General features: G+C 37.9%; 1 protein-coding gene across 10 annotated transcripts in view; it reads left to right on the top strand.

Annotated features, from left to right (window-relative positions):
- PLD5 (phospholipase D family member 5) overlaps positions 1 to 20,056 on the top strand; it is a 164,745-nt gene that overhangs the window by 97,669 nt on the left and 47,020 nt on the right. For 8 of the 10 annotated variants that reach the window (XM_061365751.1, XM_061365760.1, XM_061365755.1 and 5 more), the window contains one exon: positions 4,711 to 4,825. In XM_061365751.1, the coding sequence (XP_061221735.1) occupies positions 4,711 to 4,825 (115 nt within the window). Of the gene's footprint in view, positions 1 to 4,710; positions 4,826 to 8,129; positions 8,318 to 20,056 lie in introns of all 10 variants that reach the window. The other 2 variants (XM_061365758.1, XM_061365759.1) reach the window with 2 other exon arrangements.

The following is a 20,056-nucleotide window of genomic DNA, read 5'->3' as shown; positions in this document are numbered from 1 at the left end:
GAGTCTCCCTTTCCATCTGGTAGTATGTCTCATGTAAGCCAGCTGTCTAGTTTTGTAATGAATCTCTGATGATGAGTCGTGTGTCACTCAGACATGCATTGTCCAAGGATCTGAAGGGATTTCTTCGGTAGAACAAATGTTAGTGCCAGAGCTTACATGGACCCATTACTGAAAGTTGTTTAAAAATGCAAATAAGTACGAAGAGCACATCTCCAAACCTAATGGCTACAGCAGAGATTGGCTAAAATCAGCTGTAGACATCACAGTGTATTTTCCTTTCTGTAAGCTTATTTTTGCACAAACATCTCTCTTCAGGTGATGGCATTTCCTCAATGCAGCTGTTACAGATGAGGTATAGAAAATAAACTAAAAAAAAAAAGAGGTTTTTTTCAATGAAAGCACATTCCCTCCCTTTTCATTAGCTGTTTTGCTAGAAGAATTGAGGAAAGCATTTGAGTTTCTTTGTTCTGTAGTAAATAGCAGAAGTTAAGGTTAGGATTTCTTGATTTGTTTTTTCCACCAGTTTCTGCCATCATGCTGTGTTTTTTTGTAATGTTTTATAGATATACCTAAGGCTTGATCGTAAGACATCCTTTAAAAATATTAGTAGAACTATATAGAATAAATACAGAAGAAGATTCTGGAAGTAACTAGTTTCATTTATGTGGATAGATAAAGTTGAGCATTGTCTAAACTGTAGGAATGTAAGTTACTGAAGAGTGCAATAATTCAATTTTATAGTAGTTCAATAAATACAGCATTTTTGTGTTCTTATCTCTATTTTATTTTTAATGAGGAATGCATATTGATAAAGACAACAGCAGACAAGGGAAATCAGCCAGGCTAGAATTAGTCTGCCTAGTGACTGCTGAGAAATTGCTTTGGGGCAATTTCAGCACCTTTTCATAATGATAACTTTTTTTTTTGTTTTTTTCAATTCACCAGATGACTGTGGCAGGTACAGCTGGGATTGATGTTTCAGGGGTGTGGTAGTTTAAAGCTATGGTGAGAATGTCAGTGTGTTCCTGTTTCTCCTGTTCTTTACATCCTGTTTTGTCACAGTAGGTTTTTTGAAACAGCCCAGTGAAAAGCCTAAGGGAATTTTTTACCAAGATATGCCGATTTCTGGTGGTATTAAGTGTCAAAATGCAGATATGGTATAAGGTTGCATGCTGCAGTTTCACAGCACTGGGTTACTACTACTTCTCAGTCCTCGTAAGCTGGGTATATGGGAATTATTCTGACCACTGTCACGTAGTCACGCAGCAGCCTGGTATTGCATCGCAAAGGGAATGTTGTCTGAATGACAACATGAGGGTTTTTTTTCAACAGAAGCATTTCAAATGTGCTGACAACAGTGACAAAACTCTTCAGACCCTCTGTCCTGTCTTTTTACCTTTTCATAGAAGAAAACAAAAAAATTGCAGGTAAATATGTCATAAAGTATAGAAACCGAGTTTCAAACTAATATTAATGAAACAGAAGGTCTGGTTCTTCAGTAATGTACCCTATTTTACTATAGCATGCACACTTTTAAAAACAAGTTGGGAAATGTTCATAGTTGTTTAGAATGTATAGGTTAAGCTGTGGTGAGTATATAAATGCCTCCTGAAGAGTGATGCAGAAAGAGATGAGATGGAGGGAATTCTTTGCAGCCTGGCACTGGATGTTGTTTATTGTATACCTGTATAAACACACCTATTTGTGGTGAGTGCACTCCTAGTTGCTTTAATATTTTTATCAGTTTGAGGTTTTACTATTTATGAACATAATTAGACAAAAAAGGGTATTATAAATGCATAGCATGTAGCGTCCCTGATGGGAAAAGAGATATCTTTTCAGAGAAGGTATCTTCATTGGAATGCAGGGATGCACTTTAAGTGTTCTATTCACCCATAGGATGGGCCATGTAGCTGACAGCATGGCCCGTAAGAGACAGCCAGGTGATCTATCGAGGATACTGTGTTGGTCACATCAGCGCATATACGAAGATCAGGTTAAAATCAGGAAATGCTGCCATGTTCTTTTGGGTCCAAAGTAAAATTATTACAGCAAGTCCAGGCTTGTTTATTGAAGCTTTTGAAAATCATACATAAATAAAATCTTGTGCAGATAGAAATGGAAGTAAAAAAAATAGTTACTAAGGGGGAAAAGCCCTAAAGAACCATCCCCTGAAGCAATTAACCTTATCAGCTTTAGGTGTTAGCTTTCCAAGCATTTCCTTAGCAGAACAGTTAATGCATTATTTTGTATTGATATTGTGAATCACTTTACATCAAATTTATGAATGCCTTTTCCATGTTTATTTTTTGTATGTTAGAGCTTTCTACTATGCTTCTTGTCAAATTCAGTTTTTGCAAATAACCAAAACAAAAAGCATCTGTCTTTCTACCAAGTAAATTAAATCAACATATAGAACCTTTCCAAGTATCTGTTTCTACATACATATGTATTTAATTTATGTCATGGATGCCTTTTACTCATTTTTTCCCGCTTTCTCTTTGCGAAGATATGACTAATGGAAACTAAACCTACTAGTTTCTCCAGTCACTGGACACAGAAGAAGTGAGTCCAAAGGCTGCCTGAGCTTTGGCATGTAATGGGCTGTGGCCCTTGGAGAGCTGGAGGACAGGGCGAGGTGTGGGTTGGTAACCCAGCAGACAATGTAGTGATTCCTGTTCCCTGATCCAGTTAGTCTAGCAGTGCCAGTCTGCAGCAACTGCAGAACAGACCATCTTGGCTGGAGTAAAGCACATGGGAATACTGGCCAGCTCCCCTTTTTTCCCCCAGGATTCCAACAGATCTGCTGCATAACTGTGTGAAGCATCCACCCCCTCCTTGCTATTGTCTCATTGACTTACTTTGGGTAACATCTGCTCCTCTTGTCCTTAAAAAAGTCCAACACAATCACTGGCGTGACAGGATCCTTCTAGTTTCAGGAGGCATGTGAGGGAAAACCACTCCTTTACTTGCACAGCAATTCAGTAAGGGCTTTGAGTGTGTAAGTTAAATCATGTGTGTCTTTTTTTGCATATGGGACCACCTAGATACCTCAAGAAATGCTGAATCTAAGAAACATTTGGAGCTTCATGCAAAGCATTTATTTTCCTGTTTTGTCCAATGCTTTCCTTATGGCAGTATCTTGTTGACTACTAAGTTCATATGAACCCTGGGGTGAGCAGAAAGCTACACCGTGGATTTGAGCCAGCAAGCAGGCATGTATTACAAAAGTAAAATATAAACAGTAGTTATGTGGTTTCATTGCAGTCCCTGGCTGCCCCGTAATTTTGAGAAAGCTAGTTTTTAGAAAGCTGGGTATTATTCTTGCGCCACATATTCAAAATAAGTGAATATTAAAAAATATGTCTGTAATGTGATTGATTGATTGATGGCTTGGCTTCACATCTGTAGTGTAGACAGGTGAAGAGCTACTTTCTGTGACTGATGCTTAAGGCTCAGCAAGTCTCAAAGTGTCAATCTGTGAAGGCAATCACAGGGCAAAGGGTGGCTTTCCACTGTCTGCTCCTTCTGGGTTTGATGTAGGAATGGGGCTTCTGTCTGAGGTCTTGCAAGTCTATGCAAAGTCAGATTACAAACTGCTTTTGCTTTGGCTATTTTTGTTAAATAGAGAGATCCTTGTGAGATTTTGAGAGTAGCTGTTTGTTCAGAGAGTTATCTAGAATGTTTCAGTGGAAAGCTTTATCTTCTACATCTTTGTTTGAAAAGTAGGTATGACTGTTGGTTTTTTGCTTTACCTTGCAGTCATCATTATATTGAATCTAAAATGAACTGTATAGGTAGGGCAGGTACTTTGTTAGCTGTGTAAAGCCAAAGTTTTTGTGTATTTGGCTACTAACTGTTACTGGTTTCTCCTGTAGTAAGCTAGAATGGCAGCAAGGAAACAGGCTTTAACAGTGGTGGTTGTAACACAGCATATTTCATATACGTTACTGGATATTTCATTCTTCAAATTGTTTAGTTAGATATTTTTAGTTAGATATTTTTCTGAAAGTTAAAATATTGAATCTAAAAATTAAACATTTATTATGCAATCAGATCTACTCTTTGTTTCTCAGATGTGGAAAAATGTGGTGATTCAAAGTTTTATTTTTCAAGTGAAACAGAGTTCTTGATTTCTATTCTAACAAGTAACTAACTCAGTATGAGATTCCTTTTTTTTGTTGGTCTTGGTTAGAAATAGGCTTAAATAGTAGATTTATAACAGTGTAAAATGGAAAAGTGTACGAAGTACATGAAGATAATTGTTTTCATCCATGATATAGCTCATCTAAAGATGAGCATGTGACCACTTGAAAATGTACTGTACTATGGTTAGAATCAATTACAAAAAATCATTCAAGACAGAATTGCGTAATTTTTATTCTGATTTAAGAGAATGTAATTATTAATAGAAAGTTAATATAAGAATGCAGTTATGAAGCATAAAAATCTGGATGCTTCCTTCTCTGAGTGTCTCCTGTCATCGATGGTATTGTATAATCTGGGAAAAGGATGTAGCACATTTGGCCTTCAAAGCATTATTTTTTCAAGAAAAAGCGGTTTGAGTTGCTAACTTCTAGGGTAAATTTAACCATACCTGGGAGCATATTTACTCAGTTGTTGTACAATATGTTTTTGGTTTAATTTGTTCATCTGCTGTTTGAACAATTCTGTCTCAAAACTTCTGCTTTCCGTTCATTTTCTTGCCAGGGTCAGCGTCTTTTTGAAAAATTGCTGGAACTGGCATCCCGAAATATTGAGATAAAACTAGTGAGCGACATACTGCCTGTGGAATCAAAGGTATTAAACGACTTGAAAGCAAAGGGTAAGACTTCGTGTTATTATGCCATTGACTGATATGTAATGTTCCCTTTACCTAAAATGCAGCCTCAGATGATGTATAAAATGCACACTCTTGGTTTAGCACTGTTACCCTGTAATCCTTCAGCTTTCTCTGCTCCATAGCTCTCAAGAATCTGAAACTCTATTACTGTAGTTGTTGTTCGCAATTTGCAAGTGTTCAAAAAGGTGGTGCAGTGATTAGTTAGTTGTTTAAACTCACTACAGCCGTTCCAATGGTCGGCGAAGTAACCTGAGAGACTGCTGTAATAACCTGTGGGAAGAGACGGTTTCCTTTTTTGAGCAATAGCAAAATAAATTAATAAACTGACATACCTATGGTACTGATGATTCCAAAGTATTAGAGAATAGTCTGTCAGTCAGATTTAACTGCCAAGGTTTTCTGTGCTACATGTAATTCTTAGGTGTCTGCTTTCCTAATCATTGCTTTGAGGCTTAAATTCCTATCCAAAGAGAGATTACTGGCACTACATGAATAAACTTGCTTTATGTAAAAGTCTGTGGAAAAATAGCAGAGAGCTTAAGAAATGCAGAAAGAAATCAGAATCTCTTAGGAGTTTTAGCAATCTTGTACACAATTTGCCTGAATAAAAATACATTAATTATGTGTATAATCTGATAAAAGTATGATTTTAAGGGTAGGATACATTTTCAAAATGCAGAAAGAACCTCTGTATTTTGATGCTGATCATTTTTGACACAGATTGCTAACTGGATCACAAAGGGAATTCTAAAAAGTAAATTAAGCAAAGCAATTGCTCTGTATAGCAGCACCATAACAAAACATGTATTTTTGCAGTAAAGAATAAAGAACATTCTTTTCCAAAAGAAATCAATCTTTATTTGTTTAAATTCCTTGTAACCTCCCCACTGGGTAAGTAAAAGAACATTACTAATGGAAGTCCTTAAAGTGTTCATTTTTGATCAAGACTGGCAAGTTGTTTAAATGTAATAAATACAGAGACTTGTCATTTTGTGACTCTGCCTGTTCCAGGGCTTTGATTATTTGTGTTACATAACCAAAAGTGATATCGATCCTTTGATAACCAGTAGAACTACATCAGCTTTGGCAAATGTCTGTGATGTAAGGGATTATCTTTTTCTTATGTGTTGAAAAAGAAATAGGTGTTCTAGCGTCAATGTCAGTAAGATTGTCTTTGAAAAAGTGGTTTATTTTCCCTTTGATTCTAACATACCAAATTCCATGAGTCAGAAGAGATGACAGCTGAGGCCTGTACATTTACATTGATGTACCTGGCAATAGGTATTTTAGCTATCGTTTACTGAGAATACCCAGTATCAGAAATTGTCCTCTTTGACAAAAAGATGAGCAAAACTTCTGCCTAGAAAAGGGAGTGATGTTTGTTATTAATGCTTCCTCCAGTTTATGTGGGAATTAATCAACCTGTGAACTTTTTGAACTAGCAAACAAATAGAACATAGGCTTTTACAATTTTACTAGGTTCAAATTTGCCTCATTCAGATTTCTAAGACAGGAAATTTTAGAGTACTGAAATGAAGGAATCAATATATATTTGAGTGCTCTGAGCGACAAAGAATAGGAGAAAGTCACTTCTATATAGTAATTCTTGTGAATTTTGCTGTCATCATTTTTGAACCCTGTTAATTGTAGATATCACTGTGTGCTGTTGGCCTTTCAAAGATAGACATTATAACATCGATTTTCTCACTGTGAGTGTTGGGGTGTTTTGGGTTTTTTCCTCTCATTCTATGTTTTGGTTTGCTTATTTCTACATTTTTTGTGTTAGAATGTCTTGATGATGACATGGTGATTGCCAGCTCTGATGAAATTCTTTCACCTGCATAAAGTGTGTACACACACAATTTCAGTTTGTTGTTTGATTTTTATAACAAGGAAAGCTCTGTTTGGTTCTGCATTCCTGAAAGGAGATATGTTAATTTTGACATTTAATCAAATTTAGTTGTCTTAATTTTATGTTTAAATGAGCAGACTTTGTACGAATATCAGACTTGGGGTGTGTCCTGCTTGTGTCAAATAGAAGGTAACTGTACTGATGGGCTAGCTTAAATACAAAAAAAAAAGGCTACCCCAAATTCTGTTAGTTCATTGGTATTAATAACACAGTAAATGGAAAACGTGCCTATATTAGACTTTTTAATGTCTGCTGTAGAAAAAAAGTGCTATTGCCTGCTACCGTTGTCTTAGCTGAGGACAAACATCACTAAGATTTGCTATGCCATCCTAGAAGATCTGTCTACTGAAATTATTAATCTCTTTACTCATGAGTCACTGGCCACCTGCATCCTTAAAAATCAGTCAGGATTGATCCTTGAAAGGGAACCGTGCATTGTCATTTGGACACATATATTCATGAAGATGACTAATTATGGGGGTTTTTCCCCCTGCAACTGGTCAATTTGTCTTATGAAAGACAACGCTACGCACCTTTTTTGATAGAAATATTCCTCTTGTGGGAAAGAGAGCAGTAAATATATCAATAGCTCAGCTAAGTTTTGAAGCTTCTTGTGGTGATGAACCAGAATACATTTGTCTGAAAAGACACAAACTCCCACTTGCAGTGTCTTTCTGAATTAGGCAGAGGAGAATCCAAGCACTACTCTTAGGTTCACCAGCTGTGCCTCAGCCATGGGAATAGCATGGGGAGAAACCACATACATAGCCTGTGGGACTCTGGGAGCTTCATGTGTTCCTGAGGCTGCTTTCACCTTGCTAGATAAGCATAGGCTAGCCTCTTTCTGCAGTGAAACTCAGTGTCTCCAGGTAGTGTGTTGTCCTTCTAAATATAAGAGACTGCATAGAGAAGGTGGAAGAGCCTTGCCTTTCTTTTCAGAACACTGGGTGATGAGAACATCTGAGCTGTGTCCCCATGCTGCGCAGGCGGGTTCCTGGAGTCAAGATGAGGGATGATTTGGGTGTCAGTCCTAGGATGTACCTGTTGATACACAGCCTGGGAGCCTTTAAAGATGATGCAGTTCATCAGCCTGTGGTTATCTACCTTGCTGCATCTTCAGGTAGTGCGCCCTTTCTGACTTAAGTAGCCAAGATAAGTCTTAGTCTTGACACAATGGCATGGGTTTGTATGTGGTTGCTTGAAGGACTATAGTTGGTCATCCATATTGTCTGTGGTGTTTGATTTTTTTATTTATTTTTTATTTTTTGTACTAGGAACCATAATATGTTACAGCACTGCTGCATCTCTGCACAGATATTGAGACTATTTCTGCCAGCCAGATTATTTTAGCACATCTTTCATTTTTCTAGACAGGCATGCATGGAGCCCCCTTGCCTCTTCTCCCCATTTCTGAAGTACTGTAGACAGCAGCTTTGATAGACCTTTTCCAGCCCAGGGATGCATCCTAGAGTCCTCCCTACACATCCTTCCTCTCCAGCAGCCGTCCCTACTGATTAACAGAGGAGAAAATTGAAATCTGACTTCAGATTTGAGCTGATGGGGTAAGACAAAGCATAACTTATGTGGATGGGAGAGAAGAACTGATGTAGAGTAAAATAAAATCAGTAATTTACAGTGCAATGTTAGTACAGATAACTGAGCTAGCTGTGAATCTGCAGGTTTCTTGCCACAGTTAAGCCTTCTTTTGTCCTGTCTTTGCTATCCTGAATCATTTGAGGTAGCTGTAGGACAGGGTATCTTGATTACAGAAACAGTCTAGCAGCTTCAGCGTGAAACATGGATTGATTTACTGTGTTAACACAAAACACACCTAGAACCGAGGAGCTCCTGAGTGCTGAGAATAAACATTAGCTAGTAATTGCTGTGATGTGGAGGTGTTATTTAGTTGCAAAAGTAAGCATGTGGAAATGAGGAAATACTAGTCCCAGAACATATACTTATGGTAGACTTAATTACATTATCAGACTCTATATTTTGCACAGAATACCTGGCTGGTACTTGCTATAATCTTATCACATTAATCAGAATTTTTTCCATTGTATTGAATGAGAATATGTGAAACATTTAATGCCTAAGGCAGATGATGCTCATTCAGGGGATATTATTTCTGCTAGTAATGGCTAGGATCTTCTTTTCTCTTCATATTTAATGTATGTCTCCAGGATTTCTTTTATTGCACATCTGCCAGATCCTGCACTGAATGCAGAATGATTAATTTCCTCACAGGCTTTTCCGTGATGCTTCTCACTGTGGTATCTGAGCGCTCCGCAAATGCAGTATTAATGAATTTCTTTTTACATCACTGTTAGGTGAGGTTGCTTGCTGTTTCTGTCTCTCAGGAACAAAGAGTGATTATTAATGGCAGCACAGACATCAGAAGCCAGATATGAGCATTCTATAGTCATAATAAAAAAAAAAAGTGTATCAGTAATTTTAAAAAAATCATTTGCACGTTAGTTGTCAAAATTATTACTAAACAGGCTATAAACTGTGATGTTATTTTTATAGGACCTTTGTAACATGCAGGCCTAGGGTGTGAAGTTTTGCTTCTCTATAGTTAAAGCTGTATTTTACTTTCATATGTAAACAAATGCTATGCACATATGTCTCTGGCTTTCTTGTGGGGTAGGTCTGCCTGTAGGCAAAATTTAGCTTGCCGTGTAAACAAACATGTTCTTCTTTATCCTCTTTTTGCTGTGACAGTAGCTTTTTAATGCTTGTTTTCAAGGTTATTGTTCTAGCCTTTTCTCAGCTGTGGTTCAGTCTACTAGATTGAAACATTTCTTGTAACACTCCTACTCCTTGCACATAATTATGTACCAGTCTTTGTTCCTCAGGAACTTTTGAATATTATTGTCTCCAATTAGCAGGTTGCTGCATCATTTTTTACACGTACAGAATCTAAATCCCTTACTAATTATGATCTTGTTTTAGCTGACAGTGTAAATGTTTTTCAAGACATTCCAATGCATTTCCTTTCTTCAGTTTGTATCACTCCATTTCTTTTCACTTCTCCCTCAATATTCCCTTTTCATGAATAATTTTATATAGATATATATTTGCAAGGCACTTTTTTGCTTTTTTTTTTTCAGTGCTCATGGAGGCAGATATGAAAAGAGGAGCCTGTATCATAATATGATTAAAAAAAATCATCTAAACTAATAGCTATTGAATAATAGCAATGAAAATGGAGATTAATTTAAAGTCATTGTGCTAGGGAAGGTTCTAATCACCACATCACATATGTTGCTCTTACTCACTGAGCAGCTCATGCACAGTTGTCCAGGATTACACTCTCCCTTAACCAGATACAACCAGAACAGAGAAAATAAAAAGTTATATTATTGCAGGGTGATAAAGAAATTACTATAAAATTGAGCTTTTTGTTCTTTTATTTTTGCACTTGGATTGCGAACACTAACAGATACCATTCCATGACGAATTGCATCAGTTCATATCCCAGCAGCTGCATGATCCCAGCCTCCTCTTTGCCCTCCCCACCATATGTTGTCCCTGCCTTCTTCCTTGCACCAGTGATCATGTGGCAAGACAGTTCAGGGGGCTGATTTGGCTACAGACTGCTTTTTTTTTTTGGCTGGCTTGCTTGTAATTTGCATTAGATTTCTGCATTACTGGGTGTATCATCTCAGAGGCATAAAGACTGGGTACAACACAGATAGGAAACGCATAGATGGGGTTGCCAAGGGAGGCAGGGCTGCTGGAAACTGGTTTAGATAGGCTTAATTTGCCACAGCAGCAGAAAGATCAGAGTTCATCTAATGCCTAGAACTTTTTTTGTGGTTTTGTTTTTTCCTGCGCTTCTGTTTTAATGAAATTGTTGCACGATGGACAGCAATAGTGAATATGATTTATATATCAGATGAAATGTGTTTAGTCCCGTATTCTGTCTGCTTCTGTTGGCACACTTAAAGTGCTGCATAGTTTTAGAGCTGTGATGCTTGTGGGACGTGAGTTTCTTCTTACCTTTGGACACAGTCATGTTCCCTTTCCCTGTTTAGTTGTGGGGGAGTGGGAAGAAGATGTATTTTTAACATATTATACAAGAACCGAAAAACTTGTGTTGTGTCTTAGAAAAGGTTGAGATCACCTGAGAACATCAGTCCAGTTTCCCCTTATGAAACAAGCTGTGAGTTAATCACTTTTTTAAGCCTAGAGACTTTGTTTACTGCAAACCCTAAGAATGTGGAGTTCACCATTTGGGAGAAACTGCCGTTTTCTCTGGAAAAGATTAAGTTATAGGAGTAAAAGATGGCATTTTCTGATGTTTTTTGGTGCCTAAAAGATGTTTGGATTTTGAGTGGCTTGGGGTTTTGTGAAAGCCATTGGTAGAGTAAATCATAATGACATTGATTTACATTCAGCACAGAGTATTTGGATTCAGTATTGGAGACAATGTCCTAAATATGGGGAGAGTGAGCAGATGATAAAAGAGCTATCACTGGCAATTTTAAGAAGAAAGTAGACAAGCTCCTGTGAGGAGTGGCCTTGTGAGTATTTTTCTCTGGTGCATGGGAAAGGTCTGGTTTCAGAAAGATTGGTTTCAAAGCTGATTTTAATAGTTCCATAATGATTTGTAGGAAAAACATAAATTTCTGTGTTTAAGTACATTCACCTCAATTTAAGGAAGGTAGATTTTTATTTTTTACCAGTAAGAACTGGTAAAGAACAAGTAAGAACTGTAAGAACAATCACTGGAGCAACCTCCCCAGGGATGTGGTAGAGTCCTTGTTGCTGGAGGTCTTCAAGACGCGACTGGGTAGGATGCTTGATAATCTCATATAGGCTCTGTTTCCCACAAAAGATTGTGAGGAATGATCTTCTGAGAACACATCTAACCTGGGTTTTTCTATGATTCTGAAAGCTTTAAATTCTTCTTCATATAAAGATAATGTTGAGAATCAATGTAAAAACACTGAGAAGGCTAAAAAGAAAATACACTTCATTCATAAAATGGGAAACTGGAATCCTGAAGCTGGTTCTTGAAGAGATGTCCAGTCCAGATGTACCTTTAAAATAATATTACCTGATGCATACTCCATAGGAGTGTAAAGAGTGCTCTTGGTAGCTGAAGTTCAGTTCATGGTTTTAGGTAAGGCATTGAATGGAGTTGTAGATCCATTGCTTTATCAATCCTTCATGGGCTGGATTCTCCAAGACTGTGAGAGGGAAGGGTGCTGAAGATGAGACAAGCTCCTGCTCTTTTAAAATTCAGCAGTACCAAATTTAGATTAATTTTCTCCTATGATTTTTCAGTAACATGTAAGCAGGATCCTTTGAGAGGACCAGTAGACTAGGGGCAAGTCATCCTGAAGGAAGCGAATAATGTAGATCAGAGTTTCACAGAGTTAAGTGAAGGAGGATTTGAACAGATGGGGAGAAATCACTTCTTCCATTCCTTTCAGATTTTTGACATTTTTCAAAAACTCCGCCTAAGCTTTACCCTAAACTATGAGTGTTCAAAAGGCAGCTAATGAAAATTGTACTAGCAAGGCCTTTGACACTTGATATTAAATTAATTTTTATGTTTTGATTTATTATGAATCAGGCCTTGTTCCTTTTTATTTTTATACTTCTTGCGTACTCACAACAGAGTAGATGCATGATTTGATTTAAATCTTATTAGTTGCTGCTGGAGAGTGTTTCCTGATATTTTCTCAACAACCTTGAGCCTGTGACAAGCAGTCTTAAAGTCAGTTCCAAGATGAAAGATTTCATTATGTTCTTTACCTGTTAGAACTGCATAATAACTTTGTCAGTTCTGCATAATGAGAAATACTGAGCAGAATTTGCAAAACTAGTTGCATCCCATCTTAAAAGAAGGAAGCAGATCCCAGTTTTGCATCAGAGATTCAAGTATTTGGGTATCTACTATCTTGGCAACACTAACATCCAGAAACTCCTGCTTTGTTGGATTTTGGGAAAACATCTTTCTGTTAGGCACCTAAACCCTTTTACCTCAGTTTATGTTGCTAAGTGTGCACACATCCACTAATGTCTCGATAGCAAGGAAATGTTTAACATTCTTTTTATGCCTAAATCCCATGAGAACTCGCATGCAGTGTTTCTCACTTGTTTCATTTGAGGAGCTAGATGCTGCAGTGTAAGGTAAGCCATGTTCAGCCCTATGAAATGTGGCTGAAAAGAGCAGGTGGGTAGTTTTTTTGTTACACCTTAGACAGTCATATAGATGTGCAAAATGTCTTTGACACAGAACACCTGCCTGAGTCACAGAAGGTTAGGTTGAAAATCCTGCTCTGTCTAAATTGTCATCTTGAAGAAGAGCTGACTGCCTGACAGCAAATTAAGCTAGTATCGAAAAATCTTGAACTTTGCAAAACAGAGTTTGAAATCACAAAGGATTGGAAGTGCAGAAGCTATTCTGTAGGGGCACTCTCTCAGTCCCTCCTATTTGAGCTCTCCGGTTTGCAGAAAATACCTGTATGCATTTAAAGATGACTCTGTAGTGATCACAAATTCATTTGGTATGGCTTCCAATCCCTGCTCTGCTTCTGCTCCTTCAACTGCCACCCCATATATTTAGAAAAAAATATCTTGCCCTTTCTTGTAGAAGGATTATTTTAAGCTTCTGATTATAGGACAGGATTTTGAACCTTCCTTGGAGTATCGATCCTCCTGCGCAATTCCAAGTGAGGGGCTGGGGTGCACAGCATACCTTCTGTTGCCATTACCTGCTGCCTATTTTAGATGTATTTTAGCTAAAAAAATAAAAAAAAAAAAATCTGATAGTCCAATTTTAATTATAGGTTCTATAAGAAGCTAGATGCCTGATCTGGGAATAGGGCTTCCACTGGACACACAGATATCCTCAGACTGGGCACTGTAATAGATCACAATGTGAAAGAGCTTATTTTCTCTTATGAGTCTGAAGCAAGTGAACCTTAAGAAGATTCCTTCCTCCATCTCTGGCAGTGTTCAAGGCCAAGTTGGACAGAGCCTTGGGCAACATGGTCTAGGGTGAGGTGTCCCTGCCCTTTGCAGGGGGTTGGAACTAGATGTTCTTAAGGTCCTTTCCAACCCTGACCTTTCTATGATTTAGGCATAGCCTGCCTTACAGAGTTATCCACAACCAGTAGATAGAAAAACAACAACAACAACAAAAAAACCTCATTATAATTTAAATTCTGAAGGCAACCACAGCCATGGGTTGTTCTCACTTGTTTTGCAGAGAGGGAGAAGGCTCATTTAAGCAAAAAACTCTGTGCCCATAAGAGCCAGATAAGCAAGAAATAAATTCTGATTCTGAGATCTGCAGTGTCTGTAGATTTTACTTAAAAATGCCTTTGCTGAGAGGAATAGCTGTGTTCACAGGGACAGTACCCTACCATTAGTAATGTGTAGATTTGCATTATAAAATCCCAGTCATATGCTTTCCAATCTCTGTTGTCATTGATTCAAAGACCCATAGGTAAATAATATTACCTGTTTTCTATGAATTAAAGCTAGATGTGCTGTGTGGCACTTTTAAGATGCTAGGTGTTTAGTTGAAATAGTATCATAACTCTTGTGCTTTAAAATGTATAATAGAAAAAGTCTGGCATGTTTGATTAGGATTTTAGTACACAATTTCAGTATGCACTTGATTCTGTTACTAATGCATGTATATTCATGGATTTGGCAGAAATAGGCACTTTTGTATTTCATAAGCTTCTGCATGACTATGAACGTTGTAATCCAGCCATCTTGTGAATAGCCAAATTACTTTTGTGTGGTAGTAACTAATCAAGTCCAACATAGCAGGTTCATACCACAAGGAACATCTCCAGATCTTGCTTGATAGTTTAGATGCTGGAATGTATTCTTCCTGTATGGCATTAGTTGGTTAGAGTAGCTGACACTTTTTAGTACAGAGCAACCAGTAACGGGTGGCATTAGTAGAAATTAGTTATGACATTTTTAAAACATATGGATAGCATGCAAGATCCTACCTACAGTTACTGGAAGAGCTAGTAAGAGCTGCCAGGGCCATTTGAGCTCAGAAAACATTTGTTAGGTAGCTGTGCTCCCTTTCCAGAAATTTTGGCAGCACATGCTTTCTCTTATATGCAAAAGCACTAACACAATCTCATCCTGAAAAGAGATGGAGGCTAACAGTACTACATAGCAGTTAAAAATAAAACAGGTTAACATACAGACAGTGAATTTTGTCCTGTCCATTCATGCTATTCCCATATGTTTCATATCCACTTGAAGCCCGACTGTCTTCCTTATTCAGTCATAGTAGTCTGTGAAGACTATCAAGTTACATAACACAGACACTTGGACTTCTGAAGTTGTGTACATGATTTTGCATTCTTCTAGCTCCTTTTGCTGCTTAGCTCAATCAACATATGTGCTTCAAACCTGCAGTTAAAGTATTATGTGCTCAAAGTTATATGAGAAATTGTCGAAAGCCTCAGAGCATATCCAAACCAAGCTGACACTGTTTGACTACACTGTTCGGTTTCGATTTGATGAATACTTTTGAAAGAATACTCAACCGTGCCTACCCTTGGGTTGTTGCAACCAGCACAACTGCACCAGGAAGTAAACCCAGGTGACAAATCTTGCCAGTTTATATAGCATTACCTACCAAGCTTTATCTTTGTAACAAGGAGTTGCCACGATCATGCTAATACTAGATCTAGCTGGTAATATCCTACATCAACTTTCAAATTAACTTCTACAGCACTTAACAGGCCTTCTACAGCACTTTGGTGTGTTGTGAAATTTACACAGCATCTTTGTTGGAAAGTGGATTACATTAAGCTTGTTCTAAAATTCAACTGGAAGAAAAGCTCCTAGAATGATATATCATGCTACACTCCATCTTTCCCAACTCTTATTGCTTATCCTTACAGAGTGATTGCCTCTAATGGTCATGCTTAAGAACAGAGTGCATTCAGCATCTTCTTCCTTTGGACAGAATACAAACTATATATGATGTGCAAATATTAGTAATTATATCGTGCACTGTCTGTGTCACTGACAAAGATGTTGAACAGCGCTGGCGCCAGTACCAACCCCTGAGTAATGCTACTTGTCACTGGTCTCCACTTGGGTGTTGAGCTGTTGACCACAACTTTTCGAGTGTGACCAAAATCATGTAAAAAGCCAGTATGATGATTGCAATGTCAGGCTGTCAGAATGGACAGTTCCTAAGCAAAGGGTGACATAGCAACTCTTCTCAGCCATAAGGCAATGAAACTAGAGGTCATTCTTCTGCACTGCTGGGGTTAGCAGAACCACACACTTACAGAGTGTAACAACTGAAACAAGTGGAGAATGATATTCCACTGACTCTGTATATCCTTTTAGAAATTTGTAGGTTAAGAACTGCCTTGTCATGGAGTTCAGCAAGCTATTGTGGTGTTGGGATGATTTTTCCTTTATTTTATGCATTGCTTTTGAATCTGTTCATATTTTTCATCCACAAAACACTAGGCGCAGTAGCAATGCATTCTGCAACTTCAGTATCCGTATTTCCTCAAAATCTTTTTGATTCACTGTACATAGTTTTACAATTTGCTTGCCTGAGCTTGATTTTACTTTTCTCTCTTTCCTTTTCTCAAACTGCTTACTGAAGGATACCATTTTAACTGTAATGTTCTTCTTTATCTTCTCTTTTATCCGTGCTTGCACCATGTATTGGGAGAAGGGGTATCTGGTTTTGGTAGTCAAATACATTTATGCTGAGCCTCTGTTAAAATGTTTCAAATATTGCCTGGAAACGTGTAAAGATTTTTCTCTTTGCCTTTTGATTTTCTCTTGGCATAATTCCTTATGTTATGAGGGTCTTCTTTCTGAAATTAAATGTTACCAGAATGGGCTTGTGGGATGTAGATGATGTTGTTACGAAGATAGTGAGCTGGAATACAGTGTGGTCATCCTTCATGGGGCTTTTGATAGTTGCAGATTGGATCAGTACTATGCAATACTATGTATTGCTCAAAATAAATCAAGAGTAGCTTCTCAGCTTGTGCATTCTCTAATTGGTCCATGAAGCAGTCATTTATGGTATGTAAAAATATATTCTCCGTATCATGTCTTTTTGTACTGTCAAGCTGTTTGCAGTTAGGATGGAGACTTTAGTTGACTATGACATCATTTTCTTCCCTATCAAATTCAATGCGCATGGATTCTCTATGCACTTGTAAGCATGTGTAGACTATTTTAGTTCACTGTCATTTTTATTGTCTCTTCTTTTGTTTTGAACACTGGTCAAGACTTCATCTGGGGACAGATCTGTGTCCTTTTTTCTTCCTGTGGTATTAACACTGGAATAAGAATGCTTCATGAATATTCAAGAGTAAATGTTCATGGTGCTCACAGGAAATAGAGGAACACCTTAGTTCCCATTTTACAGGTGACGAAATAAGACACAGGTGAGAGCCACTTATTGTGATGTCAGTATGTGCACATACAATCAGTTGCTTATTTTGGTTGTTATTTTAGAGGACAGCACTATGTAGCACTTAATATGTATCAGTGTAATTGTGAACAAGATTAGACCCCAAGGGCTCAAACTAACTCCTCAGAAAATGACATGTGACAGCCCTGGCCTGTCTCTCTCATGCAGAGTGACTTTCTGGAGCACCACCTGTGGTATCCAAATATTCTGGGTTGTTTCAAGCAACTAAAAATATAAGATTATCCTTTTTCTCTTGAACCCTAGCCTTATTTACTCCATTGATTTTGTCTTTTGTAACACACAAAAGAGAGGTCCTACATCAGCAGTCGTTATTCTAAGGAGCTGGTCCTTCGCTGCCAGCAGAATTGTCTCCTGTCCTTCATACGACCCTGTTACAATCTAGTACTACTTTCAGATTGATCTTTCATAGTTTTCATATATGAGTTGCCTGCTTGCCAGTGCATTCAGTAACTTCATATCAATATTGAACCATGTTCACCATCAAATCTTTTATCATTTCCAGTTTACATGCATTTGTTAATACAAATCTGATCGATTTCCCTGTTTCTTGTCATGCTGCCCCACACTCTCATTGCTCAGGCTTTCCTGGGTTTGCATCCAGGTGGCTGTTTCAGGTGCACTTCTGTAATAATGGCAGCACTTTCTCCTGCTTAAGTGAAGAGATTGGCACCAAGTCCACATTGGGATTATTAGGACTAGAAGTGCACATGCTGTGTTCTGGCCTGGCTTTCATAGGGACCTCCATGTGCAGCTGCAAGCGGGCAAGTTATGTAGTCTCTGTCCTGTACCCTGCTGCCATCCCAGATGGCTCTCAGCTGGTCTGTATCTGTCTTTTATTGTTCTCAAGCTAATTCTGTCTTTCCTGTGCTGTTTACAGAACAAAGTGAAGTCCTACAGACCTGGTTTTCCATCAGTTCAAAATGTCATAGGGGTTGATATAGCTATATTCCTGTCTTTCACAGACATTTGCTGGTATTTGCACTGGAGAAATAAAATGATACTTGTGGTCTAGTCCTCTGGTACATGAATATTCTCTATGATTTCAGTATGCTACCACTTTTATTGACTGTATATTGTGTGTGTCCTTGACTCAGCTAATAACATAGAATCTGTGGAGTTATGGTTTTAATTTTGCTTTCTACATTTCAAAAAGGCTGTTTGGATGAAAATCAATGTGTATTAGAAATCTGCTAAGTGACAAGCTATTGATTTGTATCCTCTATGTATTTCATCAAAGACAAAGCATTTTTTCCTCACAAGTATTTTTCCTCAGTATACTACGGATTTTTCTGATTTTGACACTGGGGCATGTCCATTTGTCTCTTTCACATGTCTTCATTTTATTGTACAAATCTTCTGCATGACCAAAATGCATCCGACATGCTGATCATAACAGTAATAAATCAACTGTGAGACTCTTTAGTCTGCTACAGCAGAGCTGCAGTGTCTATTCTGCATGCTTAATTTTATAAAAGAAGAAACTGTAAAAGTGCCTTACTCTTTTCAGAACCTTTGATCCATGATAAGAAACAAAAGCTTAGCTTCCGTTGTTGTTCGGACTAAGAAAGCAAAAGAAATTCCCGGAATCCCAATCTGCATCATCAACAATCTTTCTCTACTTTTGCATTGTATATCATGAGTTAAAACCTGCAGGAGTTCTAGCACATGATAAGTAATGTTAGAACCAAACTGAGCACCCCCAAAAATGTGGTTAGGCTTAAAACTCTGAAGGAAAAGTATTTTTTCCTTTACAAAACTTATTTGTAAAGGTTTGGAGAATACCTTGTGGTGCTCATCTAGTTAAAAACCAAAATATGTTCCTCAAGTAGGTGGGCACCAGGGGAGTGAACAAATAACCAAATAAATACATATGATAAAACATATGAATGAGTAGGCAAGGGCAAGAGTAAAATGATGAACTGAGGATGCAGTGGAGGGGGAGGAGGAATGACATGGGGGGAAATAGTGGGGAAAATTAAACGGAAGGAATGAATCAGATGGAAGGGCAAAACCAGAAAACTGATGAATTTAGGAAAAGATCAGAAAAGAATGCTGGCAAAAGGTGAAGTATGTTCCTGGTGAGCTTGTGACAGTATAGGTGAAAGGAGAGATAAATAATTGGAACTGAGATAGGAATGATCTGGGGGGGGGAAATGTCAAAGGCTGACTTGGCAGGATAATAGGAAGGAATCAAAAGAAAGGTAAGGAAAGATGTTAGGAGAAAAGTGAGATGTTGAAAGAAATGGCTGCACCACTACAGACCCAGGTTATTTTTGGCTGTGCTTCTGCTTTCGTTGTATTACCTTGGCCAGGTCAGCTAGTGTTCATGGCTTTTGGTAGCCTGGATATAATACTCTAGGGCTGCTCAGAGGATCAGTTAATGGAAGTACAGAAGAAAAATTAATTCTATTATGAAGGTATTATAAAAATAAAAAGCAGTAGCTAAGGACCAAATAATACTGCCCTGTGAGGAGCCATACTCTGTCCTCACTTTATGCTTTCTCACCTTCCAGAACTGAGATTTCTACTTCATGGGAAGGAAACCAACAGAACCTGAAGCAGAGTTATAGATGTCTGGGGACGACATTTGGGGAATGATTGCACAGGTGTTATTGCTAGTCAGCACCTTTAGAAGTGACTGTTGCCAATACTGATGATTCTAGAATATATGAATATCAGAATGAAATAATGGCAGGGGGGTTGGAACCAGATGATCTTAAGGTCCTTTCCAACCCTAACTATTCTGTGATTCTATGATCAGTTAAAAAGAGAGATGGGGATAAATGGTCACTGCATTTTTGGTAGGCATTTAGCCTTGTTCATTCATAGA

The sequence above is a fragment of the Neopsephotus bourkii genome, unplaced genomic scaffold (assembly GCF_033783945.1).
Source record: "Neopsephotus bourkii isolate Nb327-2 ecotype Australia unplaced genomic scaffold, CSIRO-AGI_Nbou_v1 NB_1292, whole genome shotgun sequence".
Classification (NCBI taxonomy): domain Eukaryota; kingdom Metazoa; phylum Chordata; class Aves; order Psittaciformes; family Psittacidae; genus Neopsephotus; species Neopsephotus bourkii.
Note: the sequence above shows the minus strand (reverse complement) of the source record. Positions and strands in the feature narration are given on the sequence as shown.